General features: G+C 41.7%; 1 protein-coding gene across 1 annotated transcript in view; it reads left to right on the forward strand.

Moving 5' to 3' along the window:
- The window catches only part of LOC147895355 (Zn-dependent exopeptidases superfamily protein), a 55246-nt gene extending 51236 nt beyond the window's left edge, over window positions 1-4010 (forward strand). The window contains exons 12-17 of the mRNA XM_087383690.1: window positions 1533-1652; window positions 1764-1832; window positions 2097-2246; window positions 2417-2501; window positions 2615-3071; window positions 3265-4010. Coding sequence (XP_087239816.1) covers window positions 1533-1652; window positions 1764-1832; window positions 2097-2246; window positions 2417-2501; window positions 2615-3071; window positions 3265-3529 — 1146 coding nt within the window. The 3' untranslated portion in view covers window positions 3530-4010. The remainder of the gene's footprint in view (window positions 1-1532; window positions 1653-1763; window positions 1833-2096; window positions 2247-2416; window positions 2502-2614; window positions 3072-3264) is intronic.
- Window positions 4011-25069: the final 21059 nt, after the last annotated feature.

A 25069-nucleotide genomic window follows, 5' to 3' on the forward strand; every position in this document is an offset into this window, starting at 1 on the left:
ATGCAGGATTCAGGAGTAAAGCGCAAGAGCGGTATCTATGAGAAGTGCAGCGGAAATGAATGGATGAGAGAGAGAGAGATAGCACGCCTCTCACACACACTGAGAAGGAGAGAAGGAGAGAAAGGAGAGAGAGGCACAAGAGAACTGCAAGTGATCTCTGGAGAAAACCCCGCTACAACTGGGGGAAAACCACAGAAACAACGGGATGCTCGAGAGCTCGGAACTCACAGCTCAACAACCAAGTGGAAGGGAGCACAAGGGAGTGGATGAACTGCTCCACTACCCTGCTCCTCAGCTGCACAACAGGGCTGGCTCTGCTCCTCTGCCAGGCCCTCCAAGAGATGATGATCTGCTGCTCCAGAAGATGAGAAATGAGGGGAGGGGGGAGGCACATATATAGCCCCCAGCCCCCCCCAGTCGGTCAGCCTGCTAGGGCACCGACCTGCTGCACATAGGGGGCCGACCCCACTGCTGTAAGTGGGCTGGCCCACCTCTAGGGCTTCCCACAGGCCTACAAGAGGGGCTGGCAGCAGCCCTACTGCTCCCTGACACAGGGACGACCAAACTGGCTCGGCCCCCATATAAGGGGCTCACCCCTACCTGCATATGACGGCTGGGCAACAGCCCTCTAGGGCCGACCTGCCCCTCCTCTACATAGAGGATGCTACACAGCTCTATAAGGGGGCTCCCCCCCCACCCCCCCCCCCCCCCCCCCCCCCCCCCGCCCCCCCCCCGCCTAATGGCTGACCAGGCCAGGTGATAGGGCCGACCCAATACCCTGGTTGTATTTGCCTCCATCTTGGGGATGCACTCTATGTTTCATGTATCATACTTGAAATCATTCATTCTTGGTGATGAAATAGTTCCTTCTCTGGATTCCTATTGCAGAAATCAAAGACTTTTAGTGTTTCCTATCTTGGAGAAGATACTGGCTCACTATCAGCAAGAAACCCGCCACTGACTTATCACACTCGTCTAATGGAGAGACCCACTTTGTAGACAGATGAGGAGATGCAGCAGTATCCATAGCTTCTACAGGAATACTTTCAGCAGCACCCGATCTGAGGACTTTTACATAAGACACATTCATTAATAAAGCATACAGTTCCTTCCAGTGAATCTTCATTTACTCTGCTGTTCACTTACTCGCTCCAGGCTCTGCTCCTAAGATTCTTCACTACAATTAACAAGAACAGGCTAACTAGGATTCCTTACAAAAAGTCTAGTCTCTTAGGATTGGTAGGCTTTTCTTGAAATTTTGTTCAAATAATGTGACCACAAAATTTGTAAGGGATGATGATGTTTCAGATTGGTGATTGTTTTGTTTTGTTTTGAGAGCCGGCTTTGCTGTGTGAGGCACTTACACCCACCAAGCATCTCATGATTCTAGAACTCTTTCCCCTCACCTTATTTATTCGGTGCTAGATTTCTGCAATTTTTAATTTAAAAAGATTTAATATTAGACTTTTTAAGAACTTTTATATAAGTTGTTTGTCTACTCACATCAGTCTTCATTGTTTTGTTTAATTCAGCTCGTATTTGCAGTATTTACTGGGGAAGCATGGGGTTATGTGGGGAGTAGGCGTTTCCTTTCTGAGCTGTCGAGTGGAGGATCTTCTGTCCAAGGTCTGAACAGCTCGCTTATACATCAGGTTAGATGTACTCAAATGCTTCAGATAGATTGTTTCACTTCTATATGCATGCAGCAGGATCTTATGTGAATTGGTTTGTTCTAAATGTGTATATATTGGGAACTGTCACAGATATTAGAAATTGGTTCTGTTGGCCGTGCTGTAGAGAGCATCTTGTATGCACACAGCCAAGAAACTCAGGTATATGTGCATTCAGGGCTGCTTTTCTCCCGCTTTTCTTGCCAGCAGTCTTTTGTTATGTTCTCTTGAAAAGGTTACAATGATTTAACTGCAACAGTATTTACCTGTAGAAGATTGCTTGATTTGTCATAATCCCTGATCTTTAGTGAATCTAGCCCTTATTTTGCACTCTCAGTTCAGAATGTTTATATAATCGGACAAATAGTAAGCATGGCACAGGGTGTTAAATACACAATGATTGATTTGTGTTATGTTGTGTTCCAGGCTTCCGTCCTTACACTGGAGGTATTGGATGCACTACAGGTAGCTGCATCCTCTTTCATCACCAGGAATGCAAATGAAATCCAAGTGAAGCCAGCAAGCAAAAATAACCCTGGCATACCTCCGTCATCATTGATGTCTTTTCTACATGCGGTAATCTCTCTACTTGAGATACATCCTTTAAGTAAAAGGGCTTGCAATAAGGCCAGTGTGTCTTTCATATGACTTTTCTTTCAACCAAGTCATCATGCCACATGCATGTTTAGAACACAGATTTTGCAAAATTATCAAACTAATCCTTCTCAACTTCAAGCGTTCTGCAGAATGAGTCAGTCGCAGGAGTAGTGTTGGCGGAATTTGACACCAATTTCGTAAACGAATTTTACCACAGTGGATTGGACGATGCAGGTATCCAATCCTTGCAAATTTTGGACCCATATCTTAGCATTTTAATGGGTTGCTCTCAGCGCCCTAAGAGCTTTTGTTCGAAAGTCACTAAGCAGTTGGGTGTTCATATGCAGGACATATTAACATTTCCTCTATCATTTCAGCAGCATCGCTTGTTGCACGCACATTGTACCTTCTAGCAAACGATATCTCAAACTCAACCTCCCCAGCTCTAGATGCAATTGTTGTAAATAGCTCGCTGGTACAAGCGTTAGTTGACTGCTTGTTAACATGTAACCCAGGAATGTCCTGCAGCCTAGTGAATAGTTTTATCACCCCTACACAAGTGTGTCCTAACCATTATGTGGGTGTATTTCTTGGAGATCCATCAACAGACCCTGTTCTTGGGAATATTGATGATACAGCTCGCTTTGTATGGAACTTCCTTGCAAATCGCACAGCATCCTCTGTCAATGATACCAATGGTACTGGGGTGGTTTCTGAGTGTTCAACCAGTTGCACCGACTCTGAAGAAATATGTGTTGGATCAACAGTGGAACATGCAGGAATCTGTGTTGCTTCTACAACAAGGTGAGCATTCTATATGCCTTAGAATTTCAGTGCGTTGACTGCATTTCTATACTCCAAAACCATTGGTTTGCTCTTTCCGTGTGCCTTTTGAGGGAAGTTCAGACATTGTCGGTGAGAAGCAAATAATTGGAAGAACAAATATATGGTGCTTCCAGACTGCTTATAAGGTATTTTAATTTTTGCTTACGTGCAGGTATGTACCTGCCTATTCAACTCGACTGGAATACAAAGGAACTGGATGGGTGGTTGTACCAGCAGCATCTGGTGATAAAATGGGGGAAGTAGATCCTGTGTATACAGAAAGTTATTGGAAATCACTGGGTGTCAGAGTGTATACCAGAGAGAGCTCAATATTTAATGGCTTGGTTTTACTCATGGGTATTGTTGTAACGGTTGGATCTTTATTCACAGTCTTGACTGCTAAGGCTATATTCAGAAAGCGGCTTAAGCTGGCTTAGGCAGTTTATATAGCATGCCAAGATTGTCAAATTCCTCGCTTCCTCCTTTACTGGACCTGTGAAAGCTCCAACCATGTACACTAAAAAACCTAGCCCCTAGGAGCTATGTACACTTTCCAGGTACTGGTGTCCATAACTCCAGTCTGATGGGTCCAACCACAGGTACAACTAAGTACTTGCTGTTCATCAGCCAAAGGATCAGATTTTACCTGCAGCATTTGGTGTTTAAAAATGCCATTGAGAAAGAGTAGCTATAGATGGTTTCTTGAGACAAACCTGACCCTTCCTCAATTATTTGCTTAAGATGGCTGTGGGAAAGTGACAGCCTTCATCCTCTGTTGATATACACATCCAATGTCATTCTGCAAGGTTGTGGCATTTTAGGAACTACGGGTATTGGTTGAGTTATTTGGTGGGTATAAGAGCCCATGTTGTTACATTTTGATCATTCCTATTAATTGATTCCCTCAAACCATCTTTATTAAATACATGTAATTGTTTAATATCATCTACCTCTCTAATGCCTGTAGGGACATATTTTATTTTTCTATCGTGTGGTGGTTTTGCTTTTAGTAATCACAGAACGATACCACTTAGTTTCAATGGATTACTTATTTGTCTGTTATAATTAGCTCGCATATATCTAGGTGAGGTATTTAAAAAAGCATAATTTTTGAAGCATGGATTATAGAGGAATATTAGTCAATCCTTACAATAGGTTTCACGGTGGAGCAAACGTTCAAGGTTTGGACAACTAAAGTTAAGTTTGGACAGAATGTGAGCACTGTATGTATTATCATGGTTGTGGTAGCCTAAATTTGGAGTGGGAGACAATTAGAGTGAACGCACACTATGGAAGTCATGAATTGTACAGTGTGTTGTAAAACCTCTGTACTAATAAGTGTATTTGAGACTTAAATGTAGGAAACCGCAACAAGGTCATAATTTGTTAAGCATATTTAGGTTCGTTTTGGGTCTCAGGATCCAAAATGCAAATTTTGCCTGGGCATTTGAAGTGTGCAAGTTAATTATTAGACAATTCTCAATGTCTACAAGCTTTGATCTTTCATAATCAAATGGAGGTTGGATTTTTGTCATGAATCCTCATGGCTCTCTGAGATTCAATAATTAGAAAGTCTTTATAGCCATAGTGGCCAGCATGCACAATTGAACTTGTCCTCTATATACATTGTCTTCCTTTAAGTCCCAAATCCATCCCTTAAATTTAAGGTAAATGGCTTCAACATTTTAAATAATGTTTTGAGATAAGACAAAAGCTTTCTTATTGCATTATTGAAGAGGTAGAAAAACGTGGCAATATCTGTGTACTTATGTGTATCTATGACATCTTGTTAAAAGTTCCACTTAGATTTTTGGGCAGACTGTATGCCGTATCATTCTTGGTCTTTAAAGTAAGATAGTCATTCCTCTCGTCAAGCTGGGGCTGAGTGGAGTAGAGCCTTGTGACCCCCAAAAAGGATTCCAGGAAGTGAAAAGAGAACTACACCTTCTGTGGTTAAACAAAAAAGGTTGGAGCACTAGAGCCCTACTGAGGCGAGGAGGAGCATTGCATTTTTGCATAGAAGTAGAATATACTTCTTAGGTTCAGGTCAAGAGCCATGTCCAATGCAGAAAAGGAATGGCTGGGAGGCAGACCCTCAGACCAGGATCAGAAGAGAGAAGAACAATTGACTTATTGGACTAAGCCCTTCTCTCTCATCATTTTTTTTGTAATGATTTTAATTCCTTGTCCATAATTTCATTGAAGTCAATAGAACATTCATTATAGGGTATTCTATGGCTCGAGTATAATGTGATTGCAGGGAGGTCATTTCAAAATGAAGGGCGATGCATCTCACACATGTTTGCCAGGGATTTCCCCATGAATTTATGTAGACAACTCTCTCTGCATGAGGCATTGGCAATTCTTCAGGCTGAAGGCGGCTTATTGATTGTTTGGAATATGTCCTCTATTAATGTTGATTGTGCTCACGAGGGATCTAAGGAGTTAGCTTAGGATGGAGATGTGGCAAGAATTGCAAGCATATTTGAATTTTTAACTAGAAAGGTCTTCTCCCAATTATCTATTGTTAGCCCAGGCAACTTCACGGTCTCACTTGGTACTCCTTCGATGATCAAAACAATTGATTTCCCTTTAAGTTTGCCTATCTACAAACAACTCTAATCAAGAGAATTCTATATCTACTTTTGCCATGAGTTGGCAAATACTTGGATATTTAAATGCATGAATTTAACTCCCTTGGGATTGAAGACAATAAAGATTTTGCATTTAGGAATAACGATGGGAATTCAGCTCTGGAATATCATGGTAAGTGCTAATCCATTAGCTGGAGTACTTGGCTTATTAAATCATGCAATTAAAAGGGATTGCCACACTAAGAAAAAAGTATGTCAAATATAAGGAAGATCTTAAGAATATTAGATGGAATATGAATTTTAAACCCTAAAGGGAAGAATGATTTATAAAACATTGAGTTCCAAGGGGTTTTTCTTAAGTATTGAAAAGCCTTGTTTGTCAAACAAAAATAAACCTTATAGGGATGGAAACACTCGAAGAATCACCATTCCATTTTTAAAAATTTTCTTTTGCAATACCTCCTCATTGGGATTAAAAAGTTTAAGGTAATTCCTCATAAGAGCAGAATTTTAAGAAAAAGAAAGAATTGTGAAATATTCCATTCCCCTCCTCCAAAATTTTGCCTATCATAGATTATGTAAAATTGAATGAAAGGAGAATGAGTGGGCAAGAAGGGAGGGTGTGTTACATCCAGGCTTCTCTTCAATCGATCTTGGTATCATGACTTTTAAGCCCTTTTAATTGTGATACTTATGCATGGCCAATCTGATGGTATGTTGATGTCATGAAGAGAGCATAAGGTTTGAGGTAGATGTGCCTAGATTAGCATCTTGCTTACATAAGATCCATTGAGTGTCTTACATGCCTACTTAAAATTTTTTTTGTCATTCTTTGTTTCTGTCTGACAAAGAAAAAACCCAAAGACTAGAAAATTTCATTGGATGTTTGGTTCTTTTCTTTTTTGTTCAATCCAATAGATTATACAGTCTGCCAAGGTCTTCCAAGTAGGTTTATGGTGGGAAACCTTGTTTAAATATGCTCAAACTAACTGTATGCAGTGTGGTGTGTGTCAACGTATTAGATGTATATTGCCAAATCAAACTATGCCATTATAGACCTACTCATTCCAGAGATGGGGATTGGATTTGGTCGGTCCTTTCAAGCTTGCTAGGTATACATAGAACAAACATATTTTCGTTGCTACTAATTATGCTACTAAGTGGGTAGAAGTGGGTAGAAGGTAAGGCCCTCTGTGATAACCTGGCTCAGAGCATTGCCAAGTTTGTCTTTGAGAACATCATTCGCAGATATGGATGCCCATACAGTTGGTTAGTGATCAAGGCTCACATTTTTTGAATGAAGTTATACAGTTGCTAAAGGATGAATTCAAGATTAAGCATACAATTTCCACAACTTATTATGCTTGTGGTAATGAAGCTAAATCTGCCAATAAGACACTTACATTAATCTGGACTAAGACAGTGCAGTCTCATAAAAGTGATTAGGATGCTAAACTCCATGCTGCTCTTTAGGCTTATCAAACTACCTATAAAGTCACTACTAATCTAAGGGGATTACCAAAAAGCGAGCGAGGTCAAATAAGCGAGCGTGGACAAACAACAATGCAAGTTGTTATGTGCTTAATAACAACCACATCGTATTCATTCAGTACAACCAATTACCATGCAATACTCACAATTTATGTTCCAAGAAAACTTACCCACTCGCCTGCATCTTGGCTACCATGTTTCTAGAAGTACATGTTCAAATCATGTTTCCATTGCTATGAAAAAGTAATGAGAAAATAAAACATTGAATGCTCTCAATAATGAGAATAGTAACATACCACATTAACTGCTCTTCATGTTGTCACAAGACACCTTTTTTCTAAAAGTTATTAACTCCATAGCACAAAAAGAATGTCGTACAAAAAAAAAATTGATATAAAAAATTTGATGCTTCAAAATATCTTCCAACCCTTGGAATGATTGTACAAAATGTTTTTCTGTGCATTACCAAAACATGGAAGCACACCTATGTATATCATCCGCTGCTAAAGGAAATATTAAAAAGGACATCTAGGCTGCCTACTACATGCTTGATGGGTTTCTTGCACCTTCAAAAAATACAACTTAGTGCAGCTTCATGCATGGAAGCGCACCTAAATATATTATCTGCTTCTGAAGGAAATGTGAAAAAAGGACACCCTAGACATACACTATATACTTGATGGGTTTCTTCTACTGCTTCCTTTTATGTGAAATCAAGGCATGTGCAAGGTGGGAACTCTGAAATCGAGATAGTATATGTTAGCCCCTTGGACATTGATCTTGCTGTACGAACATGGAAGACATGCACCTCATGTGGAATAATGATGTTCTCTCTCACCACCTCCCCATTTTCTATAACTGCCTTGTGTATCCTTTCCTTGAAATCTTTATTCAACTTACTTCTCCATGAAACAAGCTTTCCATCATCACGACAAGATGGGCACACATGGCTAGGTGTATGGATCTGCTATGCAGAAGGAGGCCCCATCACACTAATAGAATCATTACTGTCAAATACAAACCCTGCCCTTACAAGAGCACCCCTCTCATCTATAGTCATTGATGTCCCACTTGCAACCTTCCATACACCCAGAGAGACCCCAGGAACACCTTGAATGGATTTGTCCACATTCCATGTATGGGTGATAGAAGTATTACAAAACCATACAAACTACTCTGTCACTCCAAGAGAATGTTGCCTTCTTCCCTTAAAACAAGGGGCTGGCACACCATAACTTGCACTTCTACCAAGGGCATTGATTAGTGCCCCACATCATCTCCGACTCTCTGTCAAGTAGCCAAAGCATGTGGCAACGCTATGTGGTTTGGTTCTCGTGATTGCCCAATTGGCTTCATGAATATCTATCTCTCTACAAACCCCATCCTGTGATGGACTTATAAAATCAATGTGTCTTCTTTTTCCTATCACTCTCCTTGTTGTCACTGTGATGTATTCTGGTAAGTTATGTATTGGCTATCTATCAGTATTTCGGATTCTATGATTGTGCATATTCAAGATACAAGTACGCCAAAGGAGGCATGGGATACTTTGGAAAAAATGTACAGCACAAATACACAAGCCAGGAAAATGCAACTCAAGTAGGAGTTGCACAATGTGCAGAGAGAAAATATGAGCATCAATGACTACCACATGAAGGTGAAGAAAATTGCAGATGCACTTGCTTCCATTGGGTCGCCAGTGGAAGATGATGATCTAGTTTCATCTGTATCCGAGCCTCTTCAATCACTGTGCGTGATAAATCCACAAGCCTATTTCTGTCCCCTTTACTAGACCCACTACCATCAAGTGTTTTTGGCCATAGATCATTCAAATTTGATCCTGTACCCAAGTGTTTTCCATTCATAAAGGCATTGTAGTGGGCACTCTAAAGGACACTCATTGCAAGATCTGTTGCACACGCATCATACAATGTTATGTATTTTGCATATCCATGTGCTGCTCTCATGCTAGAATGTTTTGTCTTTGAAAGGTTTACTGTAGGAACAAATCCAGAGCGCTCTTCTTGTCGCAAGAACATTCCCCCCCCACTGGTTGACTCTAACATCCCACCAAGCTAGGCACGTATGTAATGTTGGTAGCTCACCCTCCTTCACATGAATCGGGGACCAATACAAATTCAATGTTCGTTTGCACTGGTCTACGGAAGTTGAAGTTGCCTCTCTCCACTTCCGACATAGAACTTTATGCTCCTCTTGAAATTGTGGCTTAATGCATTATCTGGTGTGCTCAACCATGTTCATCTCCCAATGGAAAAGACAAGTTCTTTCTCTACCATCCATCACATTTTCAGGTCCACCATTGTAAACTGTGCGGATAGCCGACCAATTTGCTCCTGCGCCATCTGCCATGAATCCACGGAATTTAGGTTTTCAAAACCATTCTTCCCCGTTGTATTGTTTAGTAGCTCCCAGAATCGAACCCGAGCATGGTTTTCCTCCACCTTAAATTCACATATTGCTATGAATGGGTCATACACATGAGCACCCATTGTTGACCATCCCCTCACTCGATGCACATGGTCAAAATGAACCCATTGTGATCCCAAGCTTCCACCAGGTCGCATGCGATTCACTAGATCAACTCCTGCTGATCCTGGACCAATGGTCGACATTTTGAAGATATGTAGTTGTTGTTCATCTTGCAATTGTAGGTATGGATTTGCATCTCTTTAAATCAAGTATTGAATCCATTCCACCATCCCCTCCTCTAACCTCACTTATTGCGCTCTGTACCACTCTCTGAAGCCCCCTTCTCTGGGTCATTGGTGTAATGGTTTCAAGCACTTCTTCGAACATTCGATCATCTAGCGGCTCCACAACAACCCCATCCTTTGCTAGCATCATATCCATCACAAGGTCTTGTGCCACAGACACCTCGATATTTTTGCAAGAGGAATTTCCATTTAACCTAGCATGCTTTGAAACAAGATCCTCTACTTGCATTTCCTTTGCTCGACTTCTACCTTTTTCAATTGGATGGTCATGGAAACCCTAGGCATGGGTGGAAGTTCGAAGACAATGTATCCATCATAAGTTAGAGGAAGCTCAGTAACCTTCTCCACTTGAACTGCAGATTTGAGCGCAACATGAAGAGAACTATTCAAAGGCATCCTCTCTATAAGTGAAACCACACTATTTAGTTCAGGATCCATAGAGTCACCATGATTACCTCTCTTATCGAGCAAGTGAACTCTTAAGGTTGAATGTTGGCTGCCACTAATCTTGAACTCTTTCTGACCATCCTCTAAGTTCACCACTAGTAGAAGCACAATGGCAAGCTCATCTATTCTGATTTCTTGATGCAACTCAATGTCCTCATTCTCAGGGTGAAAGTGTTCCTTATGCTCCACCAATGAAACCTCCAGGAAAGGAGTGTCATAACGAATGGTCAATGATTCATGTTCTCCAAAGCGAATGAAAACTGATAAAGGCATGATTCAAATGCTAAATCCAAGATGTAGCACTAGGCGACTGGGCATACAAGTGCATATATACCTCTGCAATTCCATATATACAAGTATATAGATATGACAACAAGTTGATATACTGTGTGCATTGCTTTGTCTTGTGCCTTGAGTCTAAACCCCTTGTGTCTTCAATCTTGACAATGCATATAATCATGTACTTGCGTATATCCTTATGAAATTCCTTGATATAACATGTATTTCTATCATTGCACTCGTCTTTAAGTATTTGTGTATTTGTAACATTTTTTATCAAGGACATGTAATATCTTCAAGATATTTGTATTGCAATCTTAGTGTCTTGGCATCAATAATTGAATTCCTTATTGTGTTAAATCTATTTCAATCAATTCAATGTGTGTGCATGAGAGATGAACCTTTTTCTTTCACCACATAAGTGGGTATATGTTTCCTAAACTGAGATATTTGTTTGAAGCTTTGCCCTCATGATATGTACACACTTTCGCATTCAGGGTACATGTTAATAAATAGGGATTTTTAAACATTGCATATGTTTTCATAAACAAAACCTTTAGCATATATATATATATATATATATATATGAATAAAATCTCATGTTTTTTTGAGCTTATGGATAGATTTGAGAAGACCTTTGAATCTACCATACATTGCATTCTATTTGTTGTTAAAATGTTGTTTCTTGTTTTTAGTTTTGGTTTTCATTTGAAAAGGTTTTGAGAACTATGATTGCAAAAATGCCTTATTTTTTGTCTTTTCAGGATGACAGGAAAAAAAGGCAAAAAAGTTCAAGTGGCACATGCTACAAAGGTGACAAGAGGAACAAAAGAAGATCACAATGTTGAATCATCAATAGGTGGAATGGAAGAGCCAGAAAAGTGTGGTGGGTCTAGAGGTTGAAACATCATCAACTCAAAGAGATGAAGGTCCAAGAGTGGAGGAGGATAAGTTGGATGATAGTGAAGTTCAGGTGGAAGGAGGAGATGATGTGATTGGAAAATGTAGGATGCTTGATTCAGATCAGTGTCCTTGCGTTTTGTTGTGTAAGTTGATACCCTATGCAAGAGTGAGAGGACTTTGTGATGATGTATCTTCACACAAAAGTACATTCCAAGTGGAGGGCTTGACAAAATATGAAGAGGGGAGAGGAGAAGAGTGGAGATGAGGAGAGAGGGCACAGCTAGAGAGCACACCACAAATGACTAACTGTACACTAGAATTAGTTGAAAAAATAGAATATATACAAACCCTTTTAGGGTTAGGGTTAGGGGATCTAACCCTTTCCTTTATAGCACTCTATAAGGTTAGTGCTATGCACATATGATCACGTGATGGTGCTATGCACACATGATCACATGATGTTGAGCGTGAACTCTCAACACCTTCCCTCAAGATCAACATCATGAAGTAGGCCTTCCCTCAAGATGATGATTCTGGGGAATCGAAGAAGGACTGAGCATTACATTCCATCACACCCCTTTAATGGGAATGTCCTTCCTCTGCATCAAACCAAGAGCTAGTCGGTGTTTCTCGAATAGCTCTTTACCGAGTGGTTTGGTAAAGATGTCTGCAACATTTTCTTTGCTATCACAATGCTGCAGTGTGATGTCACCAAGTAACACTCTTTCTCTGATGAAGTGCTCTCTGACATCAATGTGCTTTGTTCTGGAGTGATATACTGGATTTTTGGCCAATGCTTGAGCCGATTGATTATCACAGTATATTGTTGTTGGCTTTGACTCATCAAAGTAATCTGTTTCTGACAATAGTCTTCTGAGCCATATAGCCTCACATGCACCTGTAGTGAGTGCTCTATATTCTGCTTCAGTCGAAGACAAAGAAACAGTTGGCTGTTTGTTTGACAACCATGATATAGCACCTTGACCAAGGAAAAATGCATATCCCTGTGTCGATCTCCTGGTCTCATGATCTTCAGCATAGTCACTATCACAGTATCCATGCAACCGTGGATGACTTCCTCTGTATTCTATCCCAAATTGTCTTGTACCTCTGATGTATCTCAAGACTCTTTTGGCTGCATTCCAGTGCGACTGTTTTGGATTTGCCATAAACTGTGCTAGTGAGCTTACTGCATAACAAATATCTAGCCATGTGATTGTCAGATATATAAGAGATCCAATGAGTTGCCTGTAGTATCTGTCATTGACTGTAGGCTTTTCTGAATCTTTAGTAAGTTTCAAACTCTGTTCCATGGGAGTGGCTGCAATCTTGCAATCTGCCATATGAAACTTCTTCAGGAGACTGTCAACATACTTGAGCTGACTCATGAATGTGCTATCTGAATCTCTCCAGAACTCAATTCCAAGACAATAGTGCATAAGTCCAAGATCTTTCATGTCGAACTCTGCAGATAAGTCTTGTTTTAATTTTCTGATGAAGCTATCCTTGCTTCCTGTCACAATCAGATCATCTACGTACAAAAGTGCAATAGTAATATCTTCCCCTTGAACTTTGTAGTAGAGAGTATGATCTGCATTGGACTTCATGTATCCCAGATTAGCAAAATACTTGTCAATTCTGCTGTACCAACTTCTGGGTGCTTGTTTTAAGCCGTAGAGACTTTTCTTGAGATGGCAAACCTGGTTCTCCTTTCCTGGTTCAACATAACCGGCTGGTTGTTGCATGTAGACTTCCTCGTCTAGATAACCATTGAGAAATGCATTCTTGACATCGAGCTGATACACATTCCATTTACTGAGTGTCGCTAGTGATATCAAGAACCGTATGGAATCCATCTTTGCTACTAGAGCATAAGTCTCATCATAATCTTGGCCATATTGTTGTGCAAATCCTTTTGCAACTAATCTGGCTTTGTATCTCTGAATACTACCATCTGGATTGTACTTCACTTTGTATACCCATTTGTTGGCTATGGCCTTCTTTCCTGGTGGAAGGTCGCATAATTTCCAAGTGTTATTTTTATACAAAGCATCCATTTCTTCATTCATAGCAGTTTGCCATTCTGGCTTATCTACTGCGTCTTCGAAGTACACTGGCTCTTCTGTAGCCATGATGGTAGTCATAAGAGCATAGTTGGTGGTTTCCACCTGAATTGCTTTGCCTTTCTGAGCATATGTCAATCTGGCTGGTGGTCTGCTTTCCCTAGTAGACCGTCTGAGCTGCTGTGGCGCTGCTTGGGGTGTTGCTGGCAATTCTTGCTCTTCTTCATCAACCTGTTCTGTAGATGACTGTGAAGTCGATGCTTCTATCTCCTGTGTAGGTGAGGTTTTCCATTCTGATTCCTCATCGAAGATTACATCTCTGGAGATAATGACTTTGCGGTTGATGGGATCATACAATTTGTATGCTTTGCTTTCTTCACTGTAGCCAACCATGATGCATTTGCGTGACTTTGCATCCAATTTCTTGCGATGATCATCATGTATGTGGGCATATGCTATGCAACGAAATATGCGGAGATGCCCAATGCGTGGCTTGTGTCCAGTGAATGCTTCATAAGGAGTCATACCTTGTATCGGTTCGGTAGGAAGCCGATTAAGCAAGTAGTTAGCTGTAGCTATTGCTTCTGCCCAATACTGATTCGGAAGATGCTTTTCACTAAGCATTGCTCTAGCACTATTTGCTAAAGTCCCATTCTTCCTTTCAGCTCTTGCATTTTGCTGAGGAGTATCTGCACATGTGAATTGTCTTTGAATGCCATGATTTTTGCAAAAGTTCATGAAGGCTGAAGACATGTATTCACCTCCTCTGTCTGACCTCATGACCTTGATCTTTCTGCCTGTTTGGTTTTCTACCATGGCTTTGAATTCTTGAAATCTGGCAAACACTTCAGATTTCTCTTTCAGAAAGTAGACCCAACAATATCTGCTGTAGTCGTCGATGAAGGTCAAGTAATAAAGTGAACCATTGATGCTGCGGGTCTGGGCATAACCCCATACATCTGTATGAATCAAATCAAGAATACCTCGTGCACGAGAGGTACTTCTGACAAAGTTGGTTCGCTTTTGTTTGCCGAAGCAGCATGCTTCACAAACCTTTCCAAGAAACTGTAGCTTCGGAATCCCAATTGCCATATTCTGATTCCTGAGATCTAATAAGTACTTGAAGTTGACATGACCATATCTCTTGTGCCATTTTGCAGATAGTGGCATCTGTTGCATTTGAGCTGACATGGCATGCTTATCTGGTACTGTAGCTGGCATCCTGTATAAGCGTCCTTCCTTGACACCTTTTGCTACTAGCTGACCTCTTTTGGATTTGTCTCTGATAGTGCATTCATCACCGTCGAAGATGACTTTGTAGTTGTGTTCCGTCATTTGACCTACTGACAAAAGGTTCTTACTGAGCTTCGGAACATAGAGCACATCTTTGACTAATCCTTTTGTACCAGTGAAATTGTTCATAGGGATAACACCTGTCCCTTGAACCGGATTTGGTGTATTGTCTACTGTGTAGATGACATTCTTTTGACCTTCTAATGGCTTCATTTCTGTGAACCATTCCTAATGATTTGTCATATGAGATGATGCACCGCTGTCGATGTACCAAGGATCCTATTCCACTTGGTCGACTTGATAGCTGAAATCCTCTTTGGGATTAAAATCAGTGTCTAGGTGTATTGTATCAGTCTGATGCAATTCCTCACTTGCAAGAAACATATTGCCATGTTCATTTGCAAAATGAATGTGACTAGAATGTCCACCACGATGATTTTCTCCTCCTTGGGAATTCCCTCGATTACTGCTGGATTGACCGCCTTGGTCATACTGCTTCTTGCGGCAATCTCTTTCATAGTGTCCAAACTTGTGACAGTAGTTGCATTGAATGTTTGACACATTGGTGGATGCATTCCCTCGTCCTTGGAATCTTCCTCGGTTGGAATGATTTCCTCTTTGCTGATTCTGATGTTGCTGAGGATGATGCTGATGCTGATGCTGATTCTGACTTTGATTTTGTTGATGATGACCACTTTTCTGATATGATCTACCTCTGTTTCTACCTTTGCCTCTGCTTCTGTCTGAAGCTGTGAATGCCTGATCATTAGAATGACCTTTACGTGCTTGAATGGCCTGAGTCCTGAGTTCTTCACCAAGTAGAACTGACTGAAGTTCTTCTAGTGTCGGAATTTGCCATTGGATGGCAATACTCTGGACTAGATTCTCATATCCTTCTCCTAGTCCATTCAGGATTACTTGAACCATTTCTACGGGATTCATAGTCTCTCCTCTGCTGCTGCAAGTTGATTGTTGTAGTCTTTGATGCGGAGTACATAAGCATGACCGGTTTCGCTGCTATTGCGGAAACTCTGGTTGATCTGGTTTCTCAGGGTGAGAATCCTGGATGTGTTCTTGGACTCGTAGAGAGCTGCGAACATATCCCATGCTTCTTTTGATGTCTTGACTGTGTTGAGCTGTCCTAGCATGACGTCTTGCACATTCTGCTTGATCAGGTGATAGGCATACTTGTCTTTCTTATCCCATTCTGCTTGAGCTCGGGCAATGGCAGGATCTGCTACTAGTGCGGAAACTGATGGTGTAGATGTAGATCCCATTGCTGGTGCTGTGACAACAGATGGAGTAGAGCTACTGGTGGCTGGATCGGCCAATGGTCTAGGTATGGATCCATCGACATACTCCCATTTGTCCTGAAGCACAAGAATGGTCTCCATTTGGTATTTCCATGTACCGTAATTGGAGTTGTCTAAGTTAGCAGATGCCTCCAGATTGAGGTTGCTAGTCGACATGGTGCAAACATCGTACTCAAAAGTGCCCTGAAAAACTCTGTATGAATCAACTGCAAATACACTGAAGATGCCAAGTGAAATCTCTGTACCGTGTGAAGATAGAACTGCAGTATATAAGATCTGATCTGTGTTACAAGGCTTGTGGCAATGATGCCGGGAATAGCCAAGAGGCTTTTCAAGGCTGAAAAATGATGTGCACGATGCCGTGAGATAGCCAAATAGGCTTTACAATGGTGGCATGTGTGTGTGAAATCAAGTGCTATCTGCCCACTGAACCAATCTGCAATGCCTCTGAACTCTGAAGTCTGCTCATTGAACTGATGAACGTAAGGTTTCAGGTAATGTAATGATGTGAAATCGGATGTGAGCGTATGGACTGACTCCGAGTAGGTACTAGTCGGGAATTTCGGGCATGGCTTAGATTGGCAACTTGGGGAATTCAAAGCGTCCCCTCTATGGCGATCTAGTCTACTCTGATCTAGATGTAAACCAACCGTCGATCGATGAAAGAGCAGCAAATAATTCCTTTTCTTTTGTTCTTTTTAAGTGCTGGGTCAGATGCGTCAATGTAGAGGCAAATGTGCGTGAAGGAAGTGGTTTTGTCGGCGAGGCTTAAATGTGAGTGTAACTTGCCCCGAAATGTGCACGTGATGTAACGAGCGCGTAGAGCACGAAAAATCGAGCGACTTTCCTTTTTGGAGCACCCTCAAATTCTTCCTGGATCAAGAGATATGACTTGATCTAGGTGGAGGGGCAAAAGGAGTGCAAATGGTGCTCAATGATGATGTGTCACTGTGAGTCACATGCAGTGATGATGTGGCACTGTGCTTAGCAAGAGGTGTGCCAGTGAAGCTCTGTGCTGAGGTGGCAGGAGTGTGCACATGCAGTGTGTGCACAGTGTGCCTGGCAAGAGACTGTGCCTGCAGGGGTCAGTGCTGACTGGACTGCTGAGGTGGTTGTGCTGAGGTGGCACAGATGATGTCAGCAGGGTGGCATGGCAATGCTGACATGGCACTGATGATGTGTCACTGATGACGTGGTAGAATGATGTGGCAGTCGGTGATGATGTGGTAGTAAGGATAGGCTAATGACGTGGCAATGGTGACGTGGATTGGATAAGATGACATGGCAATTGGTTGCCACGTGTCACAATGTTCACCACGTGGTGACCCAGCCAGGGGTTAAGTTGACCCAGAGTTAACTTGACCTGGGGTTGCATTGACCAACCCTATCTTCAATGAACCTTACCATGGTTACAATGGATAAGGTCCACGTGTCAATTGATTGACCACACCTCTGTGTGGTGACCCTTATGATAGGGTAGATGCCACGTGTTGATAGAAGGACGCAACTTCACGCAACAGTCGAAATGCGAACGAGCTGCGGGAGTAACGTGCGCAAAGACCTCAACAAGTCGGAATAAAAGTAGGAAGCGGCTCCAGCGATGGCGATGGAGGCAGAAAACTAATCGACGGGGGAAAGAAAGAGCGAGAGATCAGAGAGTGGGACGACGAGCGCATCTTCTGGGTCAACGATTGGCGAGCTAACCTCTTTCTGTTTCGTCTTAGACGACGACAGCTCTCGAGCTCGTTAACGAAGCATGGGCCATTGGAGCCATGGCTGTCAGTCGGGATGCTTTGATCGGGAGCTCAGGCGTTCTTACCTAGTTGGCTTTCTGGAGTCGACAGAGCCCGTGGAGGAGAGGCTAGCAAGAGGTCGTAGAGGTCGGTTGAGTCGACAGAGAGGCTTGGCGTGCTGCAGACATGGTGGAAGCTCGTTGGAGCAGTTGTGGAGAAGCTCGTTGGAGAAGCGTTGTGGAGAAGCAGATCATCCTTGGAGTGGAGCCAGCCGAGAGCATGGGCTAAGCAACGTTACGTCGACCTTCTTGATTGATGACGCTGACCTGCAAATGTTTGAGACTGTAGATCGCTGGTATGCTGAGGGCTCGATGTAGAGGTCAGAGAAGCTTGAGCTGCCAGGGAGCTGCCAGGGACGTCCGTCATAGAGGAGCTGGGCGTGCTGGCTGATGGAGCTGCTGGGGTGCTTGAGTGAAAGCCTTTGTTTGTTGGTGTCGTTGGAGGCGCCTTATAGAAGACTGTGGGCTATAGCTTTGATGCTCGTAGAAGACCTTTGTGGATGAAGGAGCTCGTTGGTCCCGGTGGTTATGTAGTAGTTGTAGAAAAGCAGTAGCCTTAGCTAGGACGCTGGAAGTCCGGTCCCTATTCTTTCGAGTCTCATAAAGATTAAGAACTCTTCTTCTTCTTTCTCTGGACAGATAATGGACTTACAAAAGCTCTCTCTCACCATGAAATCTCTCTCAAAAAAAAACATAACTGAAATCTCTCAATGGAAATGTCTCTCTAAACTCTCAAGAGAAGAGAATGGACAGAATTCTCCACTCATTGAACGGAATTTTCTATCACTCTACGGAAGTGAAAGAATGAACACAAACTCTCAATCTCTCAATCAATCAATCACTCTCACTCTCTCAAGAATTGCAATGTCTCAGCGGAAGACAAGGGAGCTCTGATACCATGACAAAATATGAAGAGGGGAGAGGAGAAGAGTGGAGATGAGGAGAGAGGGCACAGCTAGAGAGCACACCACAAAATATGACTAACTGTACACTAGAATTAGTTGAAAAAATAGAATATATACAAACCCTTTTAGGGTTAGGGTTAGGGGATCTAACCCTTTCCTTTATAGCACTCTATAAGGTTAGTGCTATGCACATATGATCACGTGATGGTGCTATGCACACATGATCACATGATGTTGAGCGTGAACTCTCAACAGGCTATCTCCCAGAGAAAGGATCTATCATTGTATCTGTCTGCAAGAGTGATGGAGAGGAGATAATTGTGACAGATGGTATGAGGGAGAGTTGGTCTCCCACCTGGAGAGAGGTGGATGAAGAGTTTGAGAAAGATGTGATGTCTAACAATGACTTTCATTTTATGTCGCAAAAGATGTTATTTGTTTGGGAGGGACTAGTGCATGGATGAGTGTTATCAAGGACATCTTTCCTACAAACAAGAAAAGACATATATGACTGGTATGCACAATAATTGACCCAAGGAAAGAATGGGACCTGGGAGTTAGGATCTCGCCCCAAGTGGTGTTCAGTCATTGGTGTCAAATGAGTCTACAAGATCAAGTACACATCAAATGGTATTGTGGATAAGCACAAAGCCTGACTTGTGGCAAAGGATACTCACAAGGACCGGGGATCGATTATGACGACACTTTTGCTTGAGATTGCTCTCTTGGTAGGGCTGCAACAAATGACTTCTTAAGCACATGGAATCTTTGAAGCTTCTCCACATTTGTGTTTAATGCTACTTTGCATTTATTGATTGGGTTGTGTACTTTGCTCTTGGTTTTGTAACATGGATGAACATGCCATTATCAAACCCAGTCTAAGGGACATACTCATAAATGCACACAACATTTGTGAGTGTGACCCTATGGTGTTTATGAGAACATTATCTTCGAGTGAGGTCAAATCGATAGAGAATTGGAGGGCTCAAGAGAGTAAAGGGAAAAAGCCATGGCTTCCATTGACAAGAGGTTATCTAGCAAGGCTTGTCTTCTAGGTAGAATATTACACTTTTATTGATGCTTGTTTCTTTATTATTCCTTTGCTTTCTCTAATTGGAACTTATGGATGTAGGTTGAGTACAATACAGAGCTTAAAAAGGCAATGGACAAAATATCTACAAAGCTGCCTTTAGATCAAAGGGGAGAGGCTAAAGGAAAGCAGTGTACCATAATTCAAAAGAGAATTGCTGATGGATGGGAAAGGTGTGAATTGAATTTTCTATATTTTGTTGCATTTATTTTGAAGTTAAGTGACTAACATGTATCTTTGGATAGGTGTTGAATTGTATAGATCCTGGTCTTGGAGAGGCTTGGTTGGAAAAGTTGTTTGCCTTGTGCTTTGATGGTACAGACTCTTGCGTGACATTGAAGAAGCTCCAACTGTATTGCAAAGTTGATTTGAGATTAGAGAAGAAAAATATTTTCCTTTCTTTGTTAGAAGCTACTAAACCTATGCGAGACATGTACTTCATGCCTGTGGACGACCTTGAGTACAGAGGGTGTGTTTCTACTACCAATACAAACTAGATTTCATGGTGTTTGTTCGTTTCTTACCAATGGCATGACTCTTACTTTTGATTATAAAAAATTGTCAACTGTTACTATTTAGGTGGATTAGTAGAGAAATATTTTTGGAGAAGGTCGAGACATAGTCATTGAAAGTGCTTGAAGATTTGAGGGTGATCACAACAATGGGCATGCCTTTGGAGATGCCTAAGGATTACACATTGCAGCAATACCTGGAGGATATAAAGCTGGAGGGAAGGAAAAATATGTTTGTGGTGCTAAGATCAAAGGAAACAAAGATGGAGAGAAAGGGTGGAAAAAAAGGAGATGGACTATCTGAGTTGGACATGGCTACCCATAGGGTGGTTTATAGGTATGTTTTCAATTCATTCCAAGGTTCATTTTTCGTTTGTCTATGTTTGTGCTATTTCTTTTTGTTTCTTGGTTGATAGATATCTCTCCGACTTAGCAACAGAGAAAAGGATATCTGACATTCCAAATTTGTGCAAGAGTTGGGTGGAGATTGGTCATGCAGCATGCATGTATCCACCAGGCATCCACTGTCTCTCTCAATGGGAATAAGCACATTGTCCATGGTGGATAGACTTCCCTAAGGGATAGTATTGGTGTGGGAAAGAGACTTGTACAACACTTATGCTTTAGTGAAAGCTAGTGAAGCAAGTAAGGAAAAAATGGAGGGAAGCTCACCTCACTAATCCCTTGAAATTAGGAAACACTAATTGGGGGCCCTTTGGAGACCCCAATTCTCCCCTAATGTATACTTATTATGACAACATCTTGCTATAGTAAGTTTGGTTTCAAATTTTTTCTCATTAGAGGAATTGTGGAAAAACTCGTTCGCTTCATTGGGCCCGCTCGCTTTTTCTCGCTCGCTCTATTTACTACCTCTTAATCTAACACCTCTTTGTATGTCTTTTGGATTGGAAGCTGTAGCTCCCTTGGAATTTATTATTCCCAGTTTCCAAGTGGCAAAAATTGAACATCACTTAGATAAACCTGAGGCAATCAAGCGATGATTGCATCAGCTAAGCCACTTGGACAAATTACATCTCCAAGTAGCCTGGTCATAGTAGGTGATTCATCATAGAAGGAAAGCATGGCATGTTAGGAATATTGTGCCTTAACACTTGGAAAAAGGTATGCTTGTATTACTATATAATGCCAACCATAAAACGGATTTCAAACTTGGATGGAATGGATCCTTTAGGTTGACTGAAGTCTTTCCTAATGGAATGGTACAACTTGAGGGTTTACAAGGGAATGTGTTCCCTGAGTTGTATAATGGGAGAAAATTAAAGCCTTATTGAGTAGCAGGTTCCTTGGTTGCACAAGGGTTGAATTCATGTCACATGGTTGACAATACCTTAGTTCTACTGTGTGTGTCAGATAGTTTGCCAATAAGCTGTTTTTAGTAACAATAGAAGGGATGCATTACGTGCAACCATGTGGCAGTGACAAGGCATCCTTTTTTACCTGATTGTTGTCTACACTTAACTCTAGCTTTCCATCCTCTTCATCAATTACTCTTACTCTCTCTTACTGTCTACTTGCTTTATGTGTCTTCATTTCCGATTTCTCTCCCATTACTTTTGTCTATTGCATCCTATACTATGTTGGTGATCATGGAGGAACTTTGGGTGCACAATGATTGATAGAAAGGGCACAGAGCACCTTCCCAAATCTCATCTCAACATCCTATCACAAACTTAATGAGATCATCAGAGGAATTCTTAGGGGCAACAAGATCTTACAGTTTGCCAAGCTACATTAAGAGCAGGTTTGGAATGAAGCTCTGGGGGAGGAGATCCTTGACTCTTACGATGACGAAGATCATAGTGTGGTCATCTAGGATGTACATGTCCGCTTGACCCCTGGTCTATTGGAAGAAGTGCTCCACATCCAGCTCTAAGTCCATTGGCACAGCAACCAACAAATGCTGCGACACCTACGATGATGGTGGCAGCTACTCATCTTTGCAAGTGTACTTGATTAGCATTTAGCATTGGACGAAGGCCTTTGAGTCGTTTGCAGGCTCCTCTCAGGGCTTGTTGGGCTAAAGAAGAGTGTTGGGTATGTGCCACGGTAGTATGTGGCTCAGATGGTCACATCGATGGAGGATAACCAAGAGGTCGAGTAGTTCTCTACTTTCAAGAAGAATTTTGAGTTGTGACTCAAGGATATCAGCAAGAGCTACACACATTGCAACCTCGGGCCACATTTGTGTATGCTGTACCATAGACTCAGATCCAATGAGGTACAGTGGCCCAATTCCATTATCGCACCCATTAGAGGAGTAGGGTCTTGTGGAGCTGAGGAGGATAGCAGGGCAGCTGTTTGACAAAGAGCAGGGCTCTAATGAGCAAAGTGACCATAGCGGTTAGAAGACCTTTGAGGGAAACAATGGAGAGGGTACCTTCTAGGAATACTCTAAGTTGGAGGCAGACATTGGAAAGGTAGCCATAGATGAGGTGGGCACCACGTAGCACAAGCACAAGACTCCTACAGGTGATAAGGTGAACATTGAGCAACCTTGGAGACACCGTTTGCACAACAAAAGAAGCAGATAGAGAACAAAATTGGCGGAGTAATGGTGTGATTTGGCTACTCTAGGCACTTGCTTTTGCTTGCCAAAATGCTTCACCCTTAACAGTATGGCTTCTTACATGGAAGAAACATTCTTGAGGCCATTTTCATATCTGCTATTTATAGATTATGCCATCACTCAGAGTGAATGTTTTCTCCACCTCAATCTAGACCTTGAGAAGGCCTATGATAGAGTGAGTTCGTCTTTCATGTTGGCAATAATGCAACATCTCGGATTCGGGCATAGTTTTTGTAACATGATTGGAGTCCTCTTTTTTGATGCCTCAACAACCATTACCCTTAATGGCTACCTCTATGAATCCTTCTTTTTGCAGAAATTTGTTCATCAAGGATGCCCACAGACATCTTTGCAGTTTGTGCTACTCATGGAAACTCTACTATGTCATATTGACTATCATGTACAACATGGATTTGTTTGCATGCTACATCTTCCTAATAACTCTTCAATTGCACCTACATTCTTTGCATATGATAACTCCAACAATCTATGTTGAGCAATTTATGGCGATTATGGCTTCCTTTGTTAAGTTTTTTGACTCTCACATAAATGCAACAAAGTCTACCTTTGCATATTTGTGAGACTGCCTGATTGACTATCTCACCTTCCATTTCAACAAATATCAGCTAACTCTATCTATTGATATCTTGGGCGCCCAATAGTGTTCGAAGTCATTGTGAGCCAAAGGCATACATAGATTATGGAGAAATTCAAATGAGGTTTCATAAATGGAAGGACAAGGAGTTAACATTGTTGGGGAGGATCACAGTCCTTATGCATATCCTTGCGCCATCCTTTGTGTATGTGTCCTTTGACTTGCCATTTTCAAAGAGTTATCTTTATTGCTGTTGACAAATTAGTAAGGGATTTCCTTTGGCAGATGAAATGGCATGCCTTCTCCTAGGAGGTGGCAACTACTTCTAAACAAGGAGGAGGACTTGGCCTGGAGGCCTTTCATGATAAGTGCGATTGGATTTGATCTAAGTAGGTGATCGGATGCACACAGATCATCCATGGACAAAAATTGAGTGCTTGTGGATCGATGGTTGGCAAAGCATGCTTGGTTTTTCTAGAGGCTTAGCATCATGGTAGGATTTGCTCTTTAGATATCCCTATTAGGATTTTACAGTCTGAGTTGCTTGCTAAGCTCATCATAGTATGGAAAAAATGATTAAAGGTTGTCCCTAGACTCAGTGGCAACTTACAAGGAGTTGCCTTTTTGGGCCTTTATATATGGCTGATAAGGCCTCGTATGGCTAAAAGGTTGAACTAGAGAGGATTGTGTTCATGTGCTACTTTGTAATCATCATTGAGGAGGATGGCATACCTTACTGGAGTTGGAGGAGCGCTTTAAGTTATCTATATGGGAGCGATACTTCATTGTGGCAACATCCAGGTGATTCAAAGACTCGTGGCCTACTAGTTCTGTGTTACTATGCATGGATGGATTATGTGGACGGACTTTGCCAATAGGGAGGATCTGATCCTGTTTTTCTATGAAGGATTTGAACCTTTTGACAGCACCAATATAATCACTCTCATGGTCCAAATGGCTTGGAGGAAGTACACTCAATTTGATTCAACATGATCTTGAGAATGTGCATCAGAAGGGTTTGGGTTTCCACTCCCTCATATAAGCTTAACTTTCGCTTTTGGATGTTGCTCACTACAAGATTGACTCATTAAGTGGCTTGATGTCTCCCTGGTTTGTGTTTTTGTAAGGTGGGTGTTGAGGACCATCTTCACTAGTTTTGGAAGTGCATTGTTACCAAGACGATATGGAGGCATCTTGCGAAATGGATGCAGAAGGCACAACTTTATTTCCCATTCCAATGGAAACTTGTGTTGTTTGGTGACACAAGTTAATAGAATGATGTGCAATATTGGGTCTTTCAACTTCTTAGGGTGTTGATGATTGAGCATGCATGGTTGTTGCGGGATTCGCTTGTCTTCTATAAGATTAGATTACCTCC

Source organism: Dipteris shenzhenensis, chromosome 13, assembly GCF_047967505.1.
Source record: "Dipteris shenzhenensis isolate YYH24624 ecotype China chromosome 13, Dip_SZ_1.0, whole genome shotgun sequence".
Lineage (NCBI taxonomy): Eukaryota > Viridiplantae > Streptophyta > Polypodiopsida > Gleicheniales > Dipteridaceae > Dipteris > Dipteris shenzhenensis.